The following is a 24,422-nucleotide window of genomic DNA, read 5'->3' as shown; positions in this document are numbered from 1 at the left end:
CGTGTACAAGTGCTAGACTATGAGGATGTCAGTTTGTAACTTTTCCCTGTATTGGAATTTTGTGAGGTAGGAACGAATGCTGCACTTTACTTGTGAATGTTGTCGCTGAGTGCAGCAACCATAATCTAGCGAGCCTTGCCCTGGCAGGAACTACAAACCCCAGCAGACAACGCGGCGTCAGTATCAGATTCCGGTATACCCCGTGTGGATGCCCTCCCTTGACCCTGAAAATTACATCTTATTACATGTTCTCTCAGAAAGGCTCCACCCCGGTTGTTGGCTGCAGTTTTTCCGCGTCTGATTCCTTCCCAGCAGAACTTGAAACACTCAGGTCCGTCTTAAACACGTTAGCCTTCTCCAAACCTGTAGCGAAAATTCAATGAGCATTGTAAATGCCTATTATGTATTGTGCGCCTGCTGTTTGTTATCCATGTTCTAGAAAGAATGTTAGAGGAAACCCGCTCCAGGGGAGCAAACTCGCCTTACAGGGACAGACTTCTTATTAAGTAACAACGGTAAGTGCTATCAAAGGTGCACAGTTACAAGCATACCAGTGTACTCGATCTGTTTCTTATGATAAGTTTCTTACACGCATAAGGCTTGGCAGTGGGGGGTGGGGGTGGGCTGTTAAACTTTCTGAGTCATAATGTCCATAACTGAACTTTGATGAAAAGTGAATCGAGTACAGATGTAGTATTCCAAGTGACGAAAACACCAAAAGCTGCCAGACTAGATTGAGGTAGGATGATCAGGAGTTCAAGATCATTTTCAGCTATAGAGCAAATTCGAGATAGTCTGGGCTACATGAGACCCCCATCTTCGAGTTAGGCCCGAAGGAAAATCCAACTCCCCAAACTCCAAAAGGCAGTACAAATATCCAGAAATAAGACTCAACCTGGAGTACAGGATTTCTAGTGGTTAGATAAAAACCAGCAAGTCAGGCAATGGTTTCTCACAACTTTAATCCCAACACATGGGAGGTAGAGATAGGCAGATCTCTAAGATTGAGGCCAGCCTGGACTACAGAGCAAGTTCCAGGATAGTTGGGGCTACCTGGAGAAATCCTGTTTTTGAAAAAAAAAATTGTGAAGCTGGTTCCTATTATCAAAAGGAGTCATTTTCTTTATCCCTGGCTGAAGGGACACGTGGCTATCTGTGGTGACTATTAGCATACCAAAGCACATCAGGCCTTCAGGCTCCCTTGTACCAAAAGTACCTGTTTCAAATTTCAAAGTTCATGCTAGCATCCTAGCTCTTCTCACTTCTTCCCCAACTTCAAACTCTGCAGCTCATGGGTCCCACTTCCCCAAGCTTATAACCCTTCGATTCTCTTTCTTTCTCTTTCTCTTTCTCCCTCTCCCTCTCCCTCTCTCTCTCCTCAAATTACCAGGTCTAGCATACTATGGAACAGTCATGTCATCAGTTTATTACAAAAATTTTTTAAAAAAGCTATAAAAGCTGGTGTCTAAATGTGTAGAAGTATATGCTTAAACCTTAAATTTAGTATACATAACTGAAAATGAAGCCAGAAAGCTAGACTGGGGCTGGTTAGTTAGGAAAGTTACATTTTTCACCACCCTCCCAAATAAAAGGAAGAGAATCTGAGGGCTTATGAATGGGTTTAGGATGATCAGTCTACATTGACACCACACACACACACACATACACGTGCACAAGAGAGAGCACACTGGCACTTTCTACCCCCCAGTTTTGTACACAAAATGTGTGTGCATGTTACCCTGGATAGATATCCATAACCTTCACCAACCAAATTCTCAGTGGATTCTGAGACTCTTAAGGTCAAAAACTACCAATCAAGCAGAAAGTAGTTATGAAGCTAGTGTAAAGTGCAAGGGCAGCTGGAGAGCTTGTGCATGGGTGTCAGTGATGGGAACAAAGAGCATTTCAGTGAAACAAGGAGGAAGGCAAGGCGCAGGGAATGAGAGGGGACAGTTCTGTAATGCATCCAGCAGCAAATGCATTCAAATATCTCCAGCACAATGACTAAGACTATGAACTGAAAAACAAAAACAAAAAAACAAAAAACAACAGCAACAACAAAAAGTTGGAGCTCCTACTGCTCAAATCTCAGGCTCTGTTGTACACGCTATAGCAATGTCATTAATCTTATAGTGCCCAGGCTAGTCTCAAACTTGTGGGCTCAAGCCAGCCTCCCACTCACTCTTGAAAATTTCTAAGAATACAGATAGGCACCACTGAGCCCTGCAAGAATCATTTTTATTGGAGCTAGAGAGAAGGATCAGCAGGTAAGAGCTCTTGCTGTGCTTCCAGAGAACCTACCTTTGATAGTCTACCATAAGGAAACTTTGTCATAAGTTTCTGCTGTTACTAGGAAACTTTCTAATGCCAAGACTGATTACATATTCTCTTATGTTCTGTGTCCCTGGAAATCAATCACTATAGAAGTCGGTAGAACTGTTTTGTATAGTTACCCACAATAAGCTTGGACCTGAACCAACCACCCAGCAGCACTTCCTGCACCTGCGTATGAGCTTTTATGGTATAAGCTGCCCCTGAGATGGACTCCAACATAAGAGAGCACCTGCACCAATATAAGAAACTATTTGGAGTAAGACTTCCATTTAGAGTAGGAGTCTAGTAAAGTTTAAGTTCCCAAGACCTCCTTAGGAACTGACATCCTACTTGGCAGAAAAAGACATCCTGGTTAGCAAGTAAAGACATGAATGTTAGACAAAGCCCATCCTGGTTGACAAGTTAGGACATGAATATTATTAGACAAGGCAAGTCCCCTGCCTGCCACAGTTGACTACCCCAACCAATGGGAGCAGGATAAGTGTACAACAAAGACATGTTCCTAAGGAAATCTTCCTGTCTTTAAATCCCGATTGATGAAATAACTTGGCACAAATGTTTGTAGATCTTGGGCTTAAAAGCCCTGTAGGATCTTAGTTCAGGGTAGTGGCTCAGTTCTGAAATCCTGACCATGGCCCTGGTCGACCAATCCTGGAGCATATGATCAATAAACCATCCTGGTCTGACCGAGATCAATGTCTGTGTGATTTGTGAGGCAATTCCTGGACCCCAACATTGTGTGCACACAGATGAGTAGGCAGGGATAGACAGGTGAACAAAAGTAAATGTCCCAGCAGTCAAGAGTACTTGTTTCTCCTTATTTTCGAAGAAGACCCAAGTCTGATTCCCAGCACCCATGTGGCAGTTTAAGACACTTCACAAGGCCAGGGGATCCAACAAGTCTAACCAAGAGCAAGCATAATTACCCACTGAGCCATTTTCCCAACCCTGCCTTCTTTCTCCCTTTTCTTTTCTTTTCTTTCTTTTTTCTTTTTCTTTTTTTTCTTTTTGGGCAGGTTCTCACTATATAGTCCCGAACTATGTAAACCAAGCTGACCTTGAACTTCTGATCTTCCTCCTGAATGCTGGGACTATAGGACTATGTCACTGTGCTGGGGATGGCACCCAGGGCTTCATACATGCCTGGCAAACACTCTACCAACTGAGCTACAATCCACAGCTAAAATCATTTTTAAGGGAAAATTGATGCTCACAGATATTGAGAATAAAGCTATATATCACTTGGTCATTATCATCATACACTCTAGTATGAAAAAAATTGCATTATAAAATGTGTATTTTTGGCTGGGCAGTGATGGTGCACATCTTTAGTCCCAGGACTTGGGAGGAAGAGGCAGGGGGATTTCTGAGTTTGAGGCCAGCCTGGTCTACAGAGTGAATTCTAGGACAGCCAGGACTACACAGAGAAACCCTGTCTCAAAATAAATAAATAAATAAATAAACAAAAATAAAATAAAATAAAAATAAAACTCAAAACAAAGGGGTAGAAAGGGAGGGAAGGGGAGACAAGAGGTGGGAGGGAGGGAGGGAGAGAGAGAGAGATTGAGAGAGAGAAAGATTGAGTCTCAGTGGTTCTTATCTTTTATGGGTCGCGGGGATTATTCCCAGTTTTAGTCTAGTTAATTCTGTCCTGCTATTTCTCAGGTCATTGTAAAACCTCAGGGACCAGTATTGCAAGTCTAATCCTGCAGCAATTGAAGTGTGGTTCCTTCGGTAGGACAGCTGCGGCTCACATGACCTCCGACCAGTGCAGTAGTCCCCCAGGCATCAGGGCGTGACTTCTCAGGTCGTCCTGGCCTCTGAAGAAGGCGGGGCTGAAGGCCGTCGCGCTGAAGAAGGGTGACGTGGGGGCGTGCCTAGGCAGGCCGCAGGAGCTTCCGATTGGTTGTCATCAATAAGGGCGTGGCACCAGGCTGCAGGCTGCTGAGGCGGCAGGCTGCAAGAGTCCAGGGCGGCTTCTCTTCATTCACCTAGTACCTGACGACCCTCGTTCTCCAGCCTGAGCTTGCTCTGTCCCAGCTGCCATGAGTCGCTTCAAGGTGTCCAAGTTTCGGCATATGGAGGCCCGGCCGTCCCGCCGAGAGGTGAGCCCGGCCAGTGGACCCCACTCCCTGGCTTCTGGTCCCGGAGGACTGCCATTCCCAGTGCCTGCCTGTGCAGTGCACACTCTGGGTTGTGAAGACCCTCACCCCACCTCGCCCCATCTGTCCACCCGGAACTTCTCCCTTTAGATGAACCCTAGAGTTCAGGCCGCCCCTTCACTGCTCAGAGGACAGAGTCCGGAGGTCTGATGACGCGCCCTAGTAGTTGGGTGATCCCGGAGGTCGGCCTGGCCGGTTCGCCTCCCCCTGTTACCCCAGGAGGCCTCGCAGCACTCCCAGACGCGAACAGGCCTCTGTTTCCGGTCGGCCTTGCTGGGAACCTGGCTGGGAAACTGTCGACGCCGGTCTCCCCCTTCCAGCAGTCTAGGATCACCCCTGCTCCGGGCCGGCCGGGCTGTGGGAGAGATGCATCTCTTTCTTGTGGTCTCAGTGAGAGGGAAGGTATCATCTGGAGAGGGAGCCCCTGGGGCCAGGCAGGCTTCCTCCCTCGAGTTTCTGCCACTCTTCCTTGTCTACTGGTGCAAGCTCTTCCTTTACTGGGGTGATGATACTAGCGGTTGTTGGGGCCTGGAGAAGCCTAGAGCAGGTGGATCCCAGATGGAGTGTCAAGAAGGACACTCCACTCGGTGAGGCACTGGCCTTTCTCCCCCTGTGTTATTTGGACCTCTAGTGTCCCAAAGCAAGTTAGGACAACCGTGCTCCATTTTCATTCTCTGGACAGTTAGCCTTTCTGTACCTATTGTGTGCTGCTCAGCTCTCTAAAACAGTGAACATTGTGACATTTCCCCTTCTCTGTGGAACTTAACAGCCTCTGGTCAGCAAGCACAATATAAATCCACTGAAGAATCAGAACACCCGGGGGTATGTGGTGGGCTGTGATGTAAAGAAGTGAAGTAGAGTTGAACGTAATAGTATTGTGGAGGACAGTGCCCAGGTGGGTGGATTTCAACAGAGGCCAGAAGGGTGAGAAGAAAAAAAGCCAGTAAAGAAAAAGAAAGTGGCCGGGCGGTGGTGGTGCAGGCCTTTAATCCTAGCACTTGGCAGGCAGATTTCTGAGTTCGAGGCCAGCCTGGTCTACAGAGTGAGTTCCAGGGCAGCCAGGGCTACACAGAGAATCCCTGACTCGAAAAACCAAAAAAAGAAAAAAGAAAAAAAGAAAGTGAACCCAGGGTGGACAGAGGCCATTAGCCAGGCAAAGCTGGTGACAGATGAGTTACAGGGCAGCCCTTCAGAGGAAGAAGTTGAGTTTTGTTATGAGTATAGTATGGCGCCATTGAAAGCTTGAGAGGAAGTACACAGTGCTTAGATTTGGATGCAGACTATTACTAAGAGTGCAGTAATGATTAGTGGACGGATCTGGAGAGACCTTCAGGGCTCTGTGGCTTCTCTCTGTATGGACCTCCTTCTAGTAAGTTAATCAGACAGGCCCACAGAACCGGGGGCCTCAGGAGTGCTTGTTACTGAGGCAAGAAGGATTGCAGATCTGTGCTTTGACACCAACAGAGGGAATGGGGTCCTTGATCTCAGTTGCAGGGCGAGCGCTCTTCTTTCCCATATGCGGGGTGTCACCATTACTGCCTTCACTCATCCAGGGCGGAGCATGCTCTGAGGAAGCCAGATCTTTATCTTCTCCCTACTGAGTGTGATGTTCACAAGGGGCCGTGGGCCCTGGCTTCAGCAGAGTAGCCACAGGAGCACACCCATCTTCTGTTAGATGGTCACTTCCTTGCCACTTTCATACTCTTGTTTTTTTTTTTTTTTTTTTTTCTTTTTGAGGCAGGGTTTCTCTGTGTAGCCCTGGCTGTCCTGGAACTCACTCTGTAGACTAGGCTGGCCTCAAACTCAGAAATCCACCTGCCTCTGCCTCCCGAGTGCTGGGATTAAAGGCCTGCGCCACCACTGCCCAGCTCCTTCCCACTCTTTGAACTGAAATATTCCCCCCAGAGACACATGCATTTCCTCTGACAGCCGCCTCCTCATCCTTATTAGGGAACTGATTTGCTAAATAGAATCACCCTCTGAGCTAGTTAGATTATTTCAAGAACATTTGCTATTTTTTAAGGGACTGAGTGGGGGCAGACCAAAAAAAAAAAAAAAAATCCAAATATCTATCCCAAAAAATACTGCTCTAATGGTGCAGCTTTAAGGGCTGAAGAAACAACTTTATTAGTAACATATTTGCTATAATGCATGAAGACATAAGTTTGATGTCCAGAACCTAAGTGATGATGTATGCTTACAATCATCACACACCCACACAGACAAGAGGACGGCTGGAGCTCACTAACCAGCCAGCCTAGCAGAATTTGTGAGTTCTAGATTCAGGGAAAGACCCTGTCTCAAAAAACAAAGTGGGTGATTTGCGTGGATGACACCAGACACACACACACATACACACACACACACACACACACACACACACACACAGTTTCCTGCATTATGGCCCTGTCTATGGCCCTGAGGAGAGACCTGACACTAACCATGTTATTCTTCATTTGCAGGCCTGGATCAGTGATATTCGTGCTGTAACCACCCCCACATGCGGGAACCACATCAAATCAAGCTGCAGCTTGATCGCTTTCAACTCTGACCGCCCAGGTAGGGAGGTAGACATAGAAGAAAAGGTTCAGACATTATCATCATAGATAGGGTCAGGAAAAGGGCAAACTCCATTCATAGTGGGGAGTTGGAATGGAGTGGGCTGTGGGGAGGGGCAGGCCTTAGACCCCTATACACTGGTCAACATATAGCAGTCAGATCTTGCTTATATGTAAACTATGGTGGTGGTTCTAGCCAGGGAGGAAAGAAAATGGTATTTCTGTTTTCAGCCATCCCCACAGACAATCCCCCTCCTTGTATTGGACCTTGGGCTGGGATTGATCACAATGAAGATTTGAAAAGTCCTTGTACAGTGTTGTGTTGCTATCTCTGCACTCCAGGAGGCTGAATCTGGAAGAGTTTGAGATGCAAGCCAGCCTGAGCTACTCAGACCCCATCTCAAAGAAAACAAAAAACAGAAAAAAAAAAAAAAGAAAAAAACCCCAAAAACCAAAAACTTAAAAAAACAAAACAAAACAAAAAAACCAAAATGAGTTTTTGTGTGGTTGAATTCCCTTGGCTGCTTGTGACAACATCGATAGACCAAGCTAGCACAGATAAATGCCTCTTTCCTCACCAGGGACTCTAGGCAGAGTTGGAGCCAAAGCTGCTCAAGTTCTCTCCACTTGCACTCTCTAACCCCACCCCCATCCTATTGCTTTCCGATAGCATCTCACTTTATAGCCCAAGATGGCCTCCAACTTGCAGGATTCCTCTAGCCCTGTCTCCCAGGGGCTGTGACTATAGGTGTAAACCACCTCACCTGTTCCCAGTTTTCTCTTGGTCCCTCAACCCTGCTGCCTTGAGGTGCTGACTTCCTTCTCTGGTGAGGATGGTGGGAGTGCCAGCTGATAGCCCAAAGCTGACCTCGTCCATGGTCTGTGTGAGAAAAAGAGCACCTCCTTTTCTAGTGTTCTATACATTCAGTGCAGATGGTTCAAGCTGGGGAAGACCCTAGATCCCTTCAGTGTCAGGAAAAAAAGGGACAACTGGGAGAGGCTTTCAGGAGGTCACATGGCTTGGGGTCTGGAGTCCTTTGAAGGGAGATAAGTGGCCACCATTAAGCTCAAAGTGAGAACCTCTGTGTTTGTTTAACAGGTGTATTGGGTGTCATATCTCTGGAAGGCCATGAGGAAAACAAGAGGCATGTGACCTACCTTGGCTGTCATTCAGGTGAGTGATGCCTGAGTCAGGAAACCTGTGACCAGGGATTCATTCTTGGTCCTGTCGCCTATGGCTTCTTGTTCTCACTGTATGTTCTGCAAAGTCCTTGGGGGGTCAGAAGGCTGCATCTGGTTTGGAACTCTGGCCTGCAGAAAGGAAGGTAGATGTTCCAGTCCATCGGGGTGGCAGAAGGAAGTCCTGGGCCCCTGGATTTCCTTCCTGAGGACCAGACACACACCCTTATGGCTCTCAGCCCTACATATTCTCTGGAGTCTAGCAGGGCACCTCTCATTTCTAAGCCCAGCCATGCTGCTAAAAGCCACTCCAGGGAGTGGCTATGCTGAGCTGCAGGGTGGAGATGAACCCTTACAAAGGACTTTTGTCTGCTGCAGCTGATTCTGGGGGTCCTCAGCAGCCTGTGTGGCAGAATGCCCACTTTGGGGAACATTTATTATACTCTAGGCATTGGCCTAGTCGGCTTAGTCTCCATAGCTGTGGTTTCTATGAGCTAGATCTCTTATTAAAGACCTGGGGTAAAGGAAGAGGATAAATTCTTACTCCTTAGGTAGGGTGGTTTGAGGGAGATCTGAAAGTAGGGTTCTGCTCATTGTCAGAGTTCTGATGATGATCATTAGGTTGTTAACAACAAAAGCCAAGATTTATGTAGAGTATGCCGAACGTCTTCTAATCTAAATGTGCTTGTTTCTTGTTTTACAAGATACGGTTTTTCTGGGTAGCCCTGGCTGTCTTGGAACTTGCTTTGTAGACCAGGCTGGCTTTGAACTCAGAAATCCCCCTGCCTCTCCAGAGCTCTCAAGTGCTGGAACTAAAGGTGTGCACCAATATGCCTAGCCCAATCTAAATTTTGTATAAATTTCTTTATGTATGAGTGTTTTACCTGCATGTATGTCTGTGTATAACATGCATGCCGGTGCCAAGGAGGCCAGGAGAAGGCTGGGGTTGGTGTTACAGATGGCTGTGAGTGCCATGTGGACTGGGACTGAATCTGGGTCCTCTGAGAGAGCAACCAGTACTCTTAACTACTGAACCATCTCTCTAGCCCGCTAATCCAAATTTTGAAAAAGAGTTTTGAGATGTCATTTGGATACCATATAGAGACTTTGTTATAAGTGGATCGTTGACTTTTTAGGTTGTTTTTGTTAGTTTGTTTATGTGTATGGTTGTTTTACCTGCATGTTTGTCCCACATTCGTGCAATGCCCTCAGAGGCCAGAAAATGGTGTTGGGTCTTCTGGAACTGGAGGTACAGATGGCTGTTAGCTGCCTGTTTTTTTAAAGTTATAGAGTTGTGGGTTCCAGCATCCTGTTTCAGAGCATTTCTGTTTATCAGGATCCCTTATGTCTAGTAGGAAATATCATCACAGAGTCCTAGGCAGCAGTCATTTTACTCTTTGCTTCTAAAACAAAGATCTGCACATGATTTTCACGGGCATAACCATCTGAGGTTGGCAGGAAAGCAGGCAGGAAACGGTTGGACCACAACCACCCAACCCAGTTCCTCTTAAGGTAACACATCCGGCCGTACCTCCAATTGTGGAAGGCTGCTGGGATTCACCCCACAAATCTCATTGTGGCTTAACAGCTGATCTCTCTCTCTCTCTTTCTCTCTCTTATTTAACTGGGGAGAATATGGTGGTGCAGGATGAACCAATGCTAAGGGGATATCAGGGCTGGAGGAATGCAGTGGAGAGGAAACATGGAGGGTAGCGGGTTAAAGATGGGGCTGTGGCCGGGGCAACAAACCAGCATCACCACAGCAAGAGATGCCACTGCTGTCCCTCGTGTCAGAGGAAGCAAGGAAAGTGAGATGGATGTGGAGAGGGACCCTTCCAGTGACTCATCTGGATTTCTAGCCAGCGTGATAAGGCCGTAGAGCAGGCAGCTGGCATCTAAAAAGGAGTTAACCTGAGTCACGGGAGTGTACCTTTACCAAGTCCTTGCACACACAGGCCTCCCTGATCCCCATGACAACCCAGCAGTTAGTGCTACAGCATCATCCCAACTAGGAAAATGAGGGTACCAAACCCAAAGGGTACGAAACAGACCCAGAAGCACACAGCTGAGAAGGAGTGGCTGACAGTTAGTTGCAGCCAGTCTTGCTTCAGAACCCATGCTTGCCAGCGTGGTAACATGCTGTCTTTTGTATGGTTGGAACTGTAGACGCCCCTATTATTCCATTCCTCTGGCTGCTGGGTGGTCCAAGCAGGTGTGCCCCAAGATGAAAGAGGCTCAAGGGCAGGTAGCTTCCAAAGTCAGGGCAGTAGCCAGGTCTTGTGTGCCCAGGGTCTCCCTTTATTGGTGCCTATGTGGGCCAGATAACACTTACTATCTCTAGGGCAGACATTGCCCTCTGTATCTCAGAGTTATATCCTTAACCTTTTTTATATTTTCATCACTGTTTATTTTTGAGACAGCCTCTCACTGGGTTGCCCACGCAGACTTTGAACTTTTTTATTCTTTCTGTTCCAATCTCCCAAGTAGCTAGAATTACAGACTTAAAAGATCTATGCTACCAACCTCAGCTTAGGGAGGGCTCTGGGGAGCCAGAGCTTAGTTACATGAAAGGGCAGCCTGACAGCAGGGACCCTGCAAAGAAAAACTCTAAAGTCACTGCACCAGAGCTACCAACTTACCCGCACACTGTTCTGCCTTCTGTGTAGAGTGCTCTATTGATAGGGGGCTTACTACTCTCCAGACATTAACAACTTGGAGTAGTTCCCTCATAAGTAAAAAGCATCAAGAAGCAAACATGAGATCAGGCACATCTAGATCTTGATTCTAGTTCTGAACCTCAGGGTTTTTTTAACCCAAAATGTGGGTTATTTTTCTATCTGTCTGTCTGTCTATCTATCTATCCATCTATCTATCATCTATGATCTATGTATCTAGCTAGCTACTATTTGGGGTTTTGGGGACAGGGTTTCTTTGTGTTTGTAGCCCTGACTGTCCTGGAATTCTCTCTCTGTAGACCAGGCTGGTCTCAAACTCAGAGATCCATCTGCCTTTGCCTCCCAAATGCTGGTATGGGTTATTATTGTTGTTGTTGTTGTGTTGTTGGTGTTGGTATGTGTGTGTATGTGTGTGAAGGAGAGATACAAGAGTCAGTGTTGAGGTACACATATGTCACAGCATGTATGGAGAACACAGCATGTATGTGAGAACAGATGACAGCTCAGGAGTTGGATCTCCTCCATTAGGAGTTCTAGGGATCAAAGTTAAGTCATCAGGCTTTGCATGGCAAATGCTTTTACCTGCAAAGGCATCTCACAGGCCCAATGTGGGTTATTTTAAAACTACTGCTGATCTGGGGAGATGGCTGACCAGGTAGAGGCACTTGTATGGATGCTTGATGGTATGAGTTTAGTCCTTGGGTCTCATCAAGGAACAGTAGTGAATTTACTCAATGGAGTTGACCTCTGACCTTCACAGGCTGCCGTGACATGTGTATGCCTGCACATACATACACATACACTAACTACAATAAAATAATTAAAACACCAATATGTATACTTAACCACAACCGTGTTTAAAGTCAGATGAGAAAACAAGCCAGATTGGTGGCACATACTTTTAATCCTCGCACTTGAGAAAAAGACTCGGGAGTTCAAAGTCACTCCCGACAAAATAGTAGTAGTAATAATAATAATAATGACAGTAATAATAGAAAAAGAGAGAGGGAGAGAGAGAAACTTCTTTTTTACATGTCACATCACAATGGATCTCAAAAAATAAGAAAGAAAGTCTGGAGAGAGTTAAGAGCAATGACTGCTCTTGCAGATCCAGGATCAGTTCCCATATGTCTGCTCACGAGCATCTGGAACTCTAGTTCCAGGGAACCTAACATCTTCTGTCCTCTGTGGCCATCACACATGCAAGTGGTGTACAAACATACGTGTAGGCAAAACACCCACATGCCAGACAAAATTAATTAAGAAAGAAAGAAACAGGCCATCATTGGGAAGAGAGGCCCCTTGATCTTGCAAACTTTATATGCCCCAGTGCAGGGGAGCGCCAAGGCCAAGAAGTGGGAGTGGGTAGGTAGGGGAGTGGGGGTGGGTGGGTAGGGGAGCAGGGCGGCGGCAGGGGCGGGGGTATAGGGGACTTTCGGGATAGCATTTGAAATGTAAATGAAGAAAATATCTAATAAAAATTGAAGGAAGGAAGGAAGGAAGGAAGGAGAGAGAGAGAGAGAGAGAGAGAGAGAGAGAGAGAGAGAGAGAGAGAAAGAGAAAGAGGGCTAGAGGCACTGACTGCTCTTCCGAAGGATTTCAGGAACCACATGGTGGCTCACAACCATCTGTAATGAGATCTGACGCCCTCTTCTGATGTGTCTGAAGACAGCTACAGTGTACTTACATAGAATAAATAAATAAATATTTTTTAAAAAGAAAGAGAGAGAGAGAAACAAACTGGTCAGAAAGACTCTGTACTATACTGTGTGATACTGCATTAAGGCACAGAGTAGGGCCATCAAACATTTTCTATAAAGTTCAAGGGAGTTTGTATGTTAGTATGCCAAGACTTCTGCCCCAAGTACTCAACTGTGGGTAGCAGTTGCATGGAAGTAGTAGAGGGTGTGCTTAGCACACACAGTGCCCTGGGTTTGATCCTCAACACTTAAAAAAAAAGAAAAGAAGCTGGGTAGTGGTGGTGCACACTTTTATCTCAGTACCCAGGAGGCAGAAGCAGATGGATCTGCTGAACAAGTTCCAGGACAGCCAGGGATACACAGTGAAACCCCCTCAAAAAACAAACAACAAAACCTCCAAAGGTACGTAACTGTGCAGTTTGTTGCTAGAAGCAACACAGACCACACACATGGTAGAGCTCTACTCTAATATAATTACAGAAAGAGCAGCCAAAGGACTCACCAGGATATGTGTTGTAGGAAGAGACCTAGATGTGTCTAGAAAGAATGTGGCTTCTTAATGTGGGTGAAAGTGATGCCGGGCGGCGGTGGTGGCGGCACACGCCTTTAATCCCAGCACTTGGGAGGCAGAGACAGGTGGATTTCTGAGTTCGAGGCCAGCCTGATCTACAAAGTGAGTTCCAGGACAGCCAGGGCTATACAAAGAAACTCTGTCTCGAAAAAGAACCAAAAAAGCAAAAAAGAAAGTGACAGGACTGAAACTCTGTAAGGAAGGGCTATTCAGCACATCCGCTTGCTCCTCCCACACAGACCTGGTCACTGACCTGGACTTCTCCCCCTTTGATGACTTCCTCCTGGCCTCCGGTTCAGCTGACAGGACGGTGAGTGGGGCTGATTCCAAGAGCTGCCTATGACCCACCCCCTACACCCTGGGGTCTCCAAGCAGCCCTGGCTTCTGTTTATGCCCTTGCTCGCCCCAAGTGCCTTCTCAGAGCTGCTGTTGTGATCTGCCCTTACAATAGATGTTTGCCCTGGGGGGAGCAGGCTAGGGTGGTGTGTGAGGCCAAAGAGGAGTTCAGAACCCATGCCCTGACTCACAGCCCATCCTTGCTGTTCTCTGATCACGTCCTATGTTTCCTGAGTTGGGCTCTCTCCCTCTCCATGGCAAGATATGTGGTTACCTAACTCCAACAGCTAAGGCAGGTGAGATACCTTGTCCTCTTGTGGATAGGCCTTGTTTCAGCATGGGACCTTTCTTGATAGGACCAGGATAGCTTTGGGCAGGTCTGGCTATCGTAGTGTCTCTCAGCACCTGGATCGTAAACTCCATCTTTCTTTCAGATAAAGCTTTGGCGTCTGTCTGGCACTGGAGAAGCGCTTCCCTCTGTGCCTGGAGTGGTGCTGGGTCCTGAGGAGCTGCCAGTGGAGGTACTGCAGTTCCACCCCACTGTAGACGGTGTTCTGGTGAGCACAGCTGGCAAGACTGTGAAGGTCTGGGATGTAGCCAAGCAGCAGCCCCTGACAGGTACGGTCACTCTGGAAGGGCTCCCCTTCTCTGGCAGCCCCTGTCTGGACAACCCTCCCTTCTCTATTGGTGTTTTTGGTAGTGTTTTTTTTAAAAAAAGTAGGGTTGGTGAGATGGCTCAGTGGGTAAGAGTACCCAACTGCTCTTCCAGAGGTCCGGAGTTCAAATCCCAGCAACCACATGGTGGCTCACAACCACCTGTAACGAGATCTGACGCCCTCTTCTGGTGTGTCTGAAGACAGCTACAATGTACTTAAATATGATTAAAAAAAAAAAATTGTAATCCCAGCACTTGGGAGGCAGAGGCAGGCGGATTTCTGAGTTCGAGGCCAGCCTGGTCTACAGAGTGAGTTCTAGGACAGCCAGCGCTACACAGAGAAACCCTGTCTTGAAAAACCAAAATAAATAAATAAATAAATAAATAAAATATCAAGGATGGGGTACAACTCGATGGTGAGTGCTTGCTTGCCTTGCATTTCTGAGGTCCTGGGTTCCATCCCCAACAACCTACAAAAGATGACAGGCATAGGGTATACATTCTAAAGCCTTATAATGAGTAGTATATCACTGTCCGCTTCCAGCAGGCATCTATTGTACTCCAAACCCCCAAACTACAGAAGGAGGAGGGAGCTGGAAAGCAGTGGTGGTGGCAGTGCCGGGGTTCGGGATGTGTTAGAGCCAGCAAATGTGCCTGGGAAATGAGAGCCACGCTGCGGAGCAGGGAATCTCGGAAGCTTTTTCCTGAGGGGGTGGGAGACCAGGCTGGCCTTTGCCCACTGAGTACTGGGATTAAAAGCATGCAGCAGCCTCAGAGGGTTATCAAATAGAGGCATATCCTGGTGAGGGCAGACTTGAAGGAAGCCTGTAGATGCATCTGTAGCATGTCTTGATAAAGCTGCTGTCCCCACTCCCTGCAGGCTGAAAGACCATCATTGCTGCTGACTTTGCAACTGGGGTTACCCCAAGGCAGGCCTCCCCTCATCTACTCCCCTGCTTCCCTCAGCACCTGGTGCTTAACCTTGGCTGTTTCCCTGCAGAGTTGGAGGCCCACAAGGACCTGGTGCAGAGTGCTGTTTGGAGCCGGGATGGAGCCATTGTGGGCACAGCATGTAAGGTAAGCAGGCAGCAAGCAGTCTTAAAACATCATGTGGGGCTGGTATGATCAGCCTTGTATGCTTAACAATATGAGCTGAAGAGCCAAGTCAGTCAATTGGCATTTTTTTGTTTTGCTTTGTTTTTTTGAGACAGGGTTTCTCTGTGTAGTCCTGGCTGTCCTAGAACTCACTTTGTAGACCAGACTGGCCTTAAACTCAGAAATCTGCCTGCCTCTTCCTCCTAAGGGCTAGGATTAAAGGCGTGCGCCACCACCTAGGTGCTAGGGATTGGCATTTTTGAGCTCCCTGCTCCATCTGAGGCCCCACTAGAGGGGCTTGAGGAAAGTTCACGCTGCCTCTTGCTGGCCTGTGCTGTTTGGTTTGATTTTGCCTATAAGCAAAGCCATACCAGCTGCCTGAATAGTTTCTCCAAATAGCCTTCCATAACATCCAACTTGCTTCAAGGACAGTACAGATAACTAGGCAGATATGACCTGTAACTTAACCTCTGAAAGGGACATAGTGCTTTGAACTGATCAGATTGGTCATAGATCCGGATTTGGCCTCAGCCAGAGGCAGAGTTCATTCCGGGGGCAGGAATGGCAGAGTGAGCATGTGTCTGTGGTTTGGAGACACTGCCGAGCCTTCAGGAGTAAGAGCTGGTGGTCTTGTGGTGGCAGTGAACAGGTAGGAAGGTTAGGGTCTGAGGGGTGGGTGGCCTGCTGTATCTTGCAAGGCAAACTTAGATGGAGAAAGCCAAGCCCAGGAGACTCACGCTAGTTCCGCACACGAAGACATTTCCTCTCTATACCCAGAGCTCAAAGCTTTCAGGACAAGCAATCTCTGTTTCCCAGGCAGAAGGCACAGTAAAGTTATGAGCTTATAAAGTGGCCCCTGCTCCTTCCCCTCTTTTCCAGACCTAGGTGTGCTACCGGTGGGGATGTACCATCTCTTCCAGGCTGGCCCCTAGCACATGCTAGGACTAGAAGGTACCTTGATCATATGCCACTTCTGCTTTCCTTCGCTGGAAAGGTGTCTTGAGATCCTGGGAGGAAGTCCTAGCTTTACTAATATAGTACTGATAGCAGGAGGCTGCCCCTTATGACCACAGGCTAGGTGGAGATGCCCATGGGCTTACATAGGATGCCCAGAGTGGTAGGTAAGCTCACTCCATGAGACAGAGTCAGAGCCCCTCTTTGCCAGCAGTTGTAGACTAGGCTTTGGCCTAACAGCTTATTGCCATTGCTGCTTGTGCTGCCAAAATGGCATGACATTTTCCATCAGGGGTACCTGAGTCCTGTCTTACCACTGCTAAAGCAGGGCTGCTCAGCCTCCTCTCTGAGCACTCAGGCTAATCCTAATGACTGAGAGAAGAAAACAGAGCCACTAGAGGGCGCACAACCATCACAGATGGCAGGCTTGGCCTGCTTTGAGCTCAAAGCCAGCCTGCTCTGAACCTGGTTTGCATCCAGCCTTAAACTGTTAGACTTAGTTGGTTCTCTGTGGAGTTTGTTGCCTCCCTATAAGGGAAGCTGCTGGAACCTGGTCATTGCTCAGTGGACGCTGTTTGCACAGGTCACAAAGCTGGTCAGTGGTGGGGTTAGCATTTGAATGTATGCATCCAGCTCTCCTCAGCAGTTCTAGCCCTGCTGAGTGAGAAGTGTTCTCTCTAGCTCTCCTGTTTAGGAACTTTCCATCTCCATGTGGCTGTTCATCCCTTGTGGCTGTTTCCCCGTTCTGAATCTCTAACGTTCTTCTCTGCCCTCTGCTGTCACTGCTGTGCTCACTCTTACTCTGCCTCTCCTCCTCCTCCTCTTCGTGGCTGATCGCATGTCACATGGCCCCAAGAACCCTGACTGTTGGGGGCAATGCTGCTCAGGACCCAAAACCCAGACTGTGCTTGGTGCAGAGCAAAGTGCAGTTGGGAAATCTTTTCCAGAAGACCTTGGGCTTCCCTGACTGTCCTAGCAGGCCTAGGTACCCAGCCCTGTCTAGCCACTATGTGCCTCCTGCAGCTCAGTTTTGCCCACTGCTCCTCCATCTTCCCTATCTGCTTCGTTGTGTGTCTTTCCCCTCACACCATGCACCAGCAAGCCTGTCTCAGCATCTTGATGGGATTTTCCACCTTGTCTCGTACTTGACTTTTGAGCTTCAACTCAGGTTTCTTCCAGGCTTTTTTGTGAGTCTCCGGCTGGAGACCGCAGCCTTTTGCTGTGAACTTGTCCTTCCTGGAACTGGCTGTTCGTTGTTCCTCCTCAAGCACAGACTCCAGCTATGCACAGAGCAAGCATTAACCCGGCTTCCCTGATATTTGATCTTTTATTCATTTATTGATAGGTTTTAAGATCTGTTTTTGTTAGGCTGGGCGTGGTGGTGCACACCTTTAATCCCAGCACTCAGGAGGCAGAGGCAGGCAGATTTATGAGTTCGAGGCCAGTCTGGTCTACAATGTGAGTTCCAGGACAGCCAGGGCTATACAGAGAAACCCTGTCTCAAAAAACCAACCAACCAAACAAACAAACAAACAGAAAAGATCTGTTTTTGTTTGCATGTTTTGTTTTTTTATGTGTATATGTGTTTTGTCTGTATGTGTGTCTGTGTACCTTATAGGTGCCTGGTGCCCATGGATCCCTGGAACTGGAGTTACAGATGGTTGTAAACAGATATGTGTGTGCTGGGAATTAAACTTGAGTCCTCTGGAATAATATCCAGTGCTCTAAACTGCTGAGCCATCTCTCTAGCACCCCCAAAACATATTTTGAGGCAGGATCTCAGGTTATAGTTTAAGCCTTAGCCTGTAGCTCAAGCTGACCTGTAACTTCACTTACATAATCCAAGTTGGCATCAGATTCAAAGTGATCTGCTTCCACTTTCTGACCACCGGCATTGTAGGTGCGAGTCACTTCTTGGCAGTTTTAGTTTTATTTAGCAGACTGTTTTGTAGAGGAAATATAGCAGGTAATACAGAAAGTTCATATATTTCCCCTCCACATCCATTTCCTTTGTTACCTTGTTGTATATAAGATGAATTGTTTTGAGTCGGGTTCTTACCACGTATCCCTGACTGACCTGGAACTGGCTCCATAGATCAGACTGACCTCATGGAGAGCCACCTGCCTCTGCCTCCTTAGTGCTGGGATTAAAGGCATGTGCCTCCATGCTCAGACCTGTTACTGTATTTTATATAACCCAGGCCGACCTTGAATTTGGAAACCTTCTACTGCCTCAGCCTTGCAAGTGCTGGGATTACCAACATATCTCATGCCTGCTTCTCCTTATTACCTTTTGCATTAGTTAGATACATTGTTACAATTATATAAATATTGATAAATTATTAGAAACTGAAGTCCAGTTTTCATGAGGTTGTTTGCTGATGTGTCTCCATGTTGGAGAGGGGTGTGCAGTACATGTAGACCGGACATTGGTGGCTTTCTCTAATCACTGTCTACCTTTCCCCCAGTATATATTCATTTTCTTTTCTGTGCAAGAGTTTTGCCTGCATATTTGTATGCTCACCAGTGCATGCTTGTTGCTCATGGAGGTCAGAAGAGGGCTATGGACCCCTGCAGTTGGAGTCAACAATGGTTGTGAATGAGAGCTGGGGATTGATTGAACCTGGTCCTCTTTGACAGCGATAAGAGCACTTAACTACTGAGTCAGCATTTCACGCCCCCAAACCAGGCATGATGCATGCTTTTATTCCCAGCAGTCCTGAGGCAGAGGTAGGGAGGTCTCTCCAAGTTCAAAGCCAGCCTGGTCTACATAGTGAATTCCAGGACAATCAGGGCTAATATAGAGAGACCTTGTCTTTAAAAACTGAAAAGAAAGAAGTTATTTTGTGCTTGTGCCATAGTACACAAGTTGGGTAGGTCAGAGGATGACTTTATGGAGTCAGTCAGTTTCCTCCTCCCACCTGTACTATGGTTCCAGGATTCAAACTCAGATCTTCAGACTTACACAGTATCTTAGTTAGGGTTGCTATTGCTGTGATAAAATACTGCCTTCAAAAACGACCTGGGAGGACACTCATTACATCTCACTTGTAGGTCACATGCATCACTAAGGGGAGTCAGGAGTGACTCAGGGCAGGGACTATCACAGAAGCCATGGAGGGTGCTGCTTGCTTCCTGGCTTGCTCTTCATGGCTTGTTCAGACTGCTTTCTTACACCATCCAGGATGATGTACCCAGAGGAGGCACCACCCCCAGTTGAGTTGGGTCCTCCCATAAGAATCACTAGTCAAGAGAATTACCTACAGGAAATCTGATGGGAGACTTTTCTCAAATGAGGTAGTTCTTCCTATGTAACTCTTGCTTGTGTTGAGTTGACTAAAAACCCAACCAGGATCCATAGCAAGTACCTTTATCTGCTGAGCCATCTCACCAGCCCCTCTACCCTATTTCATTTATTTAAGTGGGGTCTCACTGTGTAGCATTGGCTGGTGTCTTAGTTAGGGTTTTACTGATGTGAACAGACACTATGACCAAGGCAAGTCTTATAAAGGACTACATTTAATTGGGGCTGGCTTACAGGCTCAGAGATTTAGTCCATTATCATCAAGGTGGGAACATGGTGGCATCTAGGCAGGCATGGTGCAAGAGGAGCTGAGAGTTCTACATCTTCATCTAAAGGCTGCTAGCAACAGACTGACTACTAGGCAGCTAGGACAAGGGTGTTAAAGCCCAGTCCCACAGTGACACACCTACTCCAATAAGGCCACACCTCCAAATAGTGCCACTCCCTGAGCCAAGCATATGCAAACCATCACAGCTGGTCTGGGGCTCACTGTGTAGAACCACTGTACCCAGCCCATCCATCACTGTCTGTCTCAGTGAACCTAAAGCTTACCAATTGGCTAACCTGGATCTTTCTGCCTCCATCTTCTGGTGCTTGGATTACAGATGTGCCTTGCTGTGCCTGGTTTCCTATGGCGTACTAGTGACCCAAACTCGGGTCCTCAAGCTTGGACAGCAATAGCTTTACTCACCCAAACTGATTTTATATCCATAAAAATGGACTATGCAATCGTTAGTTTCTATCTTTGGTTTCTTTCATCGGTGTTTGTAGCTTGCCTCATGTTTTGTGGATACTTACTTTGTAAGATTTATAAATAAGCATTTAATTTCCTTGGTGCTGATGCAAGTGGTGATGTTTAAATTTGTAAGTCTGAGTATCATTTTTCAAAATATGAAAGCAGGCATCTGTGTTGATGGAGACAAAGTTGAACTGTACTAAACTATAGAAAGGAAATGCGGCTGGCCTCCACTTCCCCTCACATCCCTCACACCCAGCATTAACTCACTGGTCTGAGTTCAGTCTTTTCTCTCTGCTTGACTCCAAAGTGTCTAAGAGCATGGTCACTCAAATGGAGATTTGTATTTATTGTAACCATAGCAGACTCACACCATGGCATGTTATCTTCAACTCCCTCTTTGTGCCTAACAATTCACTATGGCCAAATCTATAAATAGTGAGTAGAAACTCTACTGAATTGTTTTTTCTTTGAGTTGTTGATCCCAGGATCTTTTGTATGTTTGCATGCTAGGTCTGGGCTTTATTACTGAGCTTCACGGCCAGGCATACATTCCAGCTTTTATGCATTTGTGCTTGGGCATGTTGACAGCATGTAGACACCCAGATCATCTTGCAGAAATAGGACCTGTATATAGGGCATGAGCATTTGTCTTTTTTCATCTGAGCCCTCAGGTAATCTTGATCAGTTGGTGCACTGAAAGGATGGTTAGGAAAGATTAGTTCTTTTTATGTTTAATAATCATTTAATCTGGGCTGGAGAGATGGTTTAGCAGTTAAGAGCACTGACTGCTCTTCCAGAGGTCCTGAGTTCAATTCCCAGCAACCACATGGTGGCTCACAGCCATCTGTAATGGAATCTGACGTCCTCTTCTGGTGCGTCTGAAGACAGCGATCCTATGAGTGCAGTGCCTTCACAGGCCAGTTGGATATATATGGTTATAAATGGTTGTTAGCCACTATGTAGGTGTTGGAAATTAAACCCAGGTCCTCTGGTAAAGGAGCCATTACTTTTAACCACTGAGCCATGTCTCCAGCCCTCCCCTACTTTATTTTGTGAGATAGTGTCTCTTACCAAACCTGGGTCTCTTTGTTTTGGGTAGGCTGGCTAGCAGTGAGAGCTGAGTGCCCTTCTGTTCGTGCTCCATGGCTAGGCTTACTGATGCACACCTTGTTTTATATAAGCACTGGGACTAAACTCAGGTCCACATGCTTGCATGGCACGCAGTATCAACTGAACCATCTCTCTAGTCTCAGGATGAAGTTCTTCAAGTGCAGAAGTAACATCATTGCATAGGACCTGTCTCAAAAGAAGAAAGAAAGAAAGAAAAAGCAAACGAAAGAAAGAGAACAGAAAGGCTGTGGAGAGGGCATACACGTGACATGTCTGATAGATAATAATAATTAAAAAAGTGGAGGGTAAGCCGGGCAGTGGTGGCTCATGCCTTAATTCCCAGCACTTGGGAGGCAGAGGCAGGTGGATTTCTGAGTTCAAGGCCAGCCTGGTCTACAGAGTGAGTTCCAAGACAGCCAGAGCTACACAGAGAAACCCTGTCTCGAAAAAAACAAAAATAATAAATAAATTAATTAATTAATTAATTAATTTTTTTAAAAGGTGGAATGTTGTTGAATATAATCTTCTGGGAGTCTGGGCAGGAGGGGACCTTCCAAGTAAGAAGGAAGTAAGCTCTGTTCTTTGGAGACCGTCTGTGTAATGTAGGACTCACTGAGAGCCTGTAGTGTGAAGGCAGGCTGCCCCCCTCCAGCAACCTTCCAGTTAACTGTATCATTTGGTTCTTTCTCTCTTCTTCATTTAGGACAAGCAGCTTCGGATCTTTGACCCCAGAGCAAGAACCCAGGCTTCTCAGGTGAGTTATGTGCACAGGATGAGGACCACACAGTCCAGCATGTGAGGGACTTGGCGGTGGCAACAGCTGCTGCTGGAGTTCAGGGTGCAGAGGCCTGATGTCTGGGTCCTTGTAAGGGCCTAGCTTTGATCACAGGGTGGGACCCAGCCAGGCTGCCCACAGACAGTCATTCCCTGACTGCAAGAATGTAATTTGAGATTTCAGTTTCCTCCCCTCCTTTGATACCCATCCTTCCTTTCTCAGCATGGTCAGCACAGACCAGCTACTTAGGAGTCAGAAAGAATCTTCAATTCATCACTTTCTGTATCTAGGTCTTTTAGTGAGCCATGGGATGGACTCATATCCCCTTCCTACTAGACCTGGGGACTGTAGGTATTTTGTTATTCTCTGTTTACTTGGTGCCTGGAAGCCACATTGTCATGATTTCCAAATGAGGGCCACTGGAGAGTCATTTATTTCTCAGACTGAGACCCCTGTAGACAGCAATCAGCTAGCCACACATCTGGCCTTGCCCCTGATGATTGCTGAAGGTTCTCTGTTCGGGAGGGCTTGGTGTTTGTCCTGAGGAACTGGCTTACAGATTAGGACTCAGTTTTCCCTGAGGCCCTAAGCAGAGGGACTGAGGTGGGAAGACTGTTCTAGAAGTCATTAGAGGGGTATAGAGGGAAGGTGAGAGCTTGTTCTAGAAATCATCTGAAAGGTCCAGAGGAGAGGCAGGCTGTTTACACAGGTCCCCTGGGCTTGTAGGCAGGGAGTGAGACCAGTGAATTCCTATTTGTATTTTCTCTCTCTTTCAAGAGTTTTTTTTTTCAAGGATTTATTTATTTATCTTATGTATAAGTCTTCAGACACACTAGAAGAGGGCATCAGATCCCATTACAGATGGTTGTGAGCCACCATGTGGTTGCTGGGAATTGAACTCAGGACCTCTAAAAGAGCAGCCAGTGCTCTTAACCACTGAGCTATCTCTCCAGCCCCTCTCTCTCAAGATTTATTTATTTATGTGTGTTGGGAAGTGGGGGAAAAGAGAGAGAGGGAAAGGGAGGGAGGGGAAGAGTGGGGCAGACTGTGTGTGCACATATATACATGGGTGCCCACTGAAGACAGACAGGAGATTGGCTGCCTAGAGCTGGAGATGTAGGTGGTTGTGAGCCACCTGATGTGGGTGCTGGGAACTCTGCCCAGACCCTCCGGGGCTGAGCCATCTTTTCTGGTCTCTCTCTTTTTCTCTCTCTCATGTTGCCCCAGCTGGCACTCTATGTACACCATGAACTTAGGCAATCCACCTGCTTCTGCCTCCTGAGTGCTGAAATTAAAGGTGTACACCACCATACTTGGAAGATTTATATTTCTTTTCTTTTTAAAAAAAATTGTCATATATATGTATATATAACTAAAACAGTTATATATATGTATATATATATAAAACACACATATATGTGAGCTGTCTAACATGAGTACTGCAAGTCAAACTGGGATCCTCTGCAAGAGAATCATGCACATTTAACCCCGAACTGTCTCTAACTCTAGGATTTCTATTTCGTTTTTGAAAAAGGATAGTTTAAGAAAAAAAAAAAAAAAACTTTTATTTTATTTTATTTTTTGTTTTTGTTTTTCTCGAGACAGGGTTTCTCTGTGTAGCCCTGGCTGTCCTGGAACTCACTTTGTAGACCAGGCTGGCCTCAAACTCAGAAATCCGCCTGCCTCTGCCTCCCAAGTGCTGGGATTAAAGGCGTGCGCCACCACCGCCCAGCGCACTTTTATTTTATGGGTATGAGTACTGTCCACATATGTCTGTGGCACCACATGCATGCCTAGTTCCCTCATAGGCCAAAAGAGAGTATCAGATCCTCTGGGATTTGAACACAGAGAGTTAGGAGCACCATGTAGGTGCTGGGAATCAGATTCCTGGGGGTCCTCTAGATAAGTAGCCAGTGCTCTAGACAGCTGAGCCGTCTCTTCAGCCCTAAGAATTTGTTCTGAATGTGGGCTGGTGAGATGGCTCAGTGGGTAAGAGCACCCGACTGCTCTTCTGAAGGTCAGGAGTTCAAATCCCAGCAACCACATGGTGGCTCACAACCATCCGTAACAAGATCTGACTCCTTCTGGTGTGTCTGAAGACAGCTACAGTGTACTTACATATAATAATAAATAAATCTTAAAAAAAAAAAAAAAAAAAAAGAACCAGAATGTGATGAGGCTTGGCCCACCCCCACCCCCAGGGAGGTGTAGTACAAACTCTTGTTTCCTAGTAAAGACCTAAGCCCTCTTGTTCTGTTCCCCGTGGGGAGTTAAG

At 46.7% G+C, this 24,422-nt stretch overlaps 1 protein-coding gene across 1 annotated transcript in view; it reads left to right on the top strand.

Annotated features, from left to right (window-relative positions):
- The first annotated feature begins 4,270 nt into the window (after window positions 1-4,270).
- The window catches only part of Coro7 (coronin 7), a 52,837-nt gene continuing 32,685 nt past the window's right edge, over window positions 4,271-24,422 (top strand). Inside the window, exons 1-7 of the mRNA NM_030205.4 lie at window positions 4,271-4,439; window positions 6,959-7,055; window positions 8,154-8,228; window positions 13,419-13,489; window positions 13,950-14,133; window positions 15,171-15,247; window positions 22,076-22,126. Coding sequence (NP_084481.3) covers window positions 4,380-4,439; window positions 6,959-7,055; window positions 8,154-8,228; window positions 13,419-13,489; window positions 13,950-14,133; window positions 15,171-15,247; window positions 22,076-22,126 — 615 coding nt within the window. The 5' untranslated portion in view covers window positions 4,271-4,379. The remainder of the gene's footprint in view (window positions 4,440-6,958; window positions 7,056-8,153; window positions 8,229-13,418; window positions 13,490-13,949; window positions 14,134-15,170; window positions 15,248-22,075; window positions 22,127-24,422) is intronic.

Source organism: Mus musculus, chromosome 16 (genome assembly GCF_000001635.26).
Source record: "Mus musculus strain C57BL/6J chromosome 16, GRCm38.p6 C57BL/6J".
NCBI lineage: Eukaryota > Metazoa > Chordata > Mammalia > Rodentia > Muridae > Mus > Mus musculus.
This window is presented reverse-complemented; position numbering and strand designations above follow the sequence as displayed.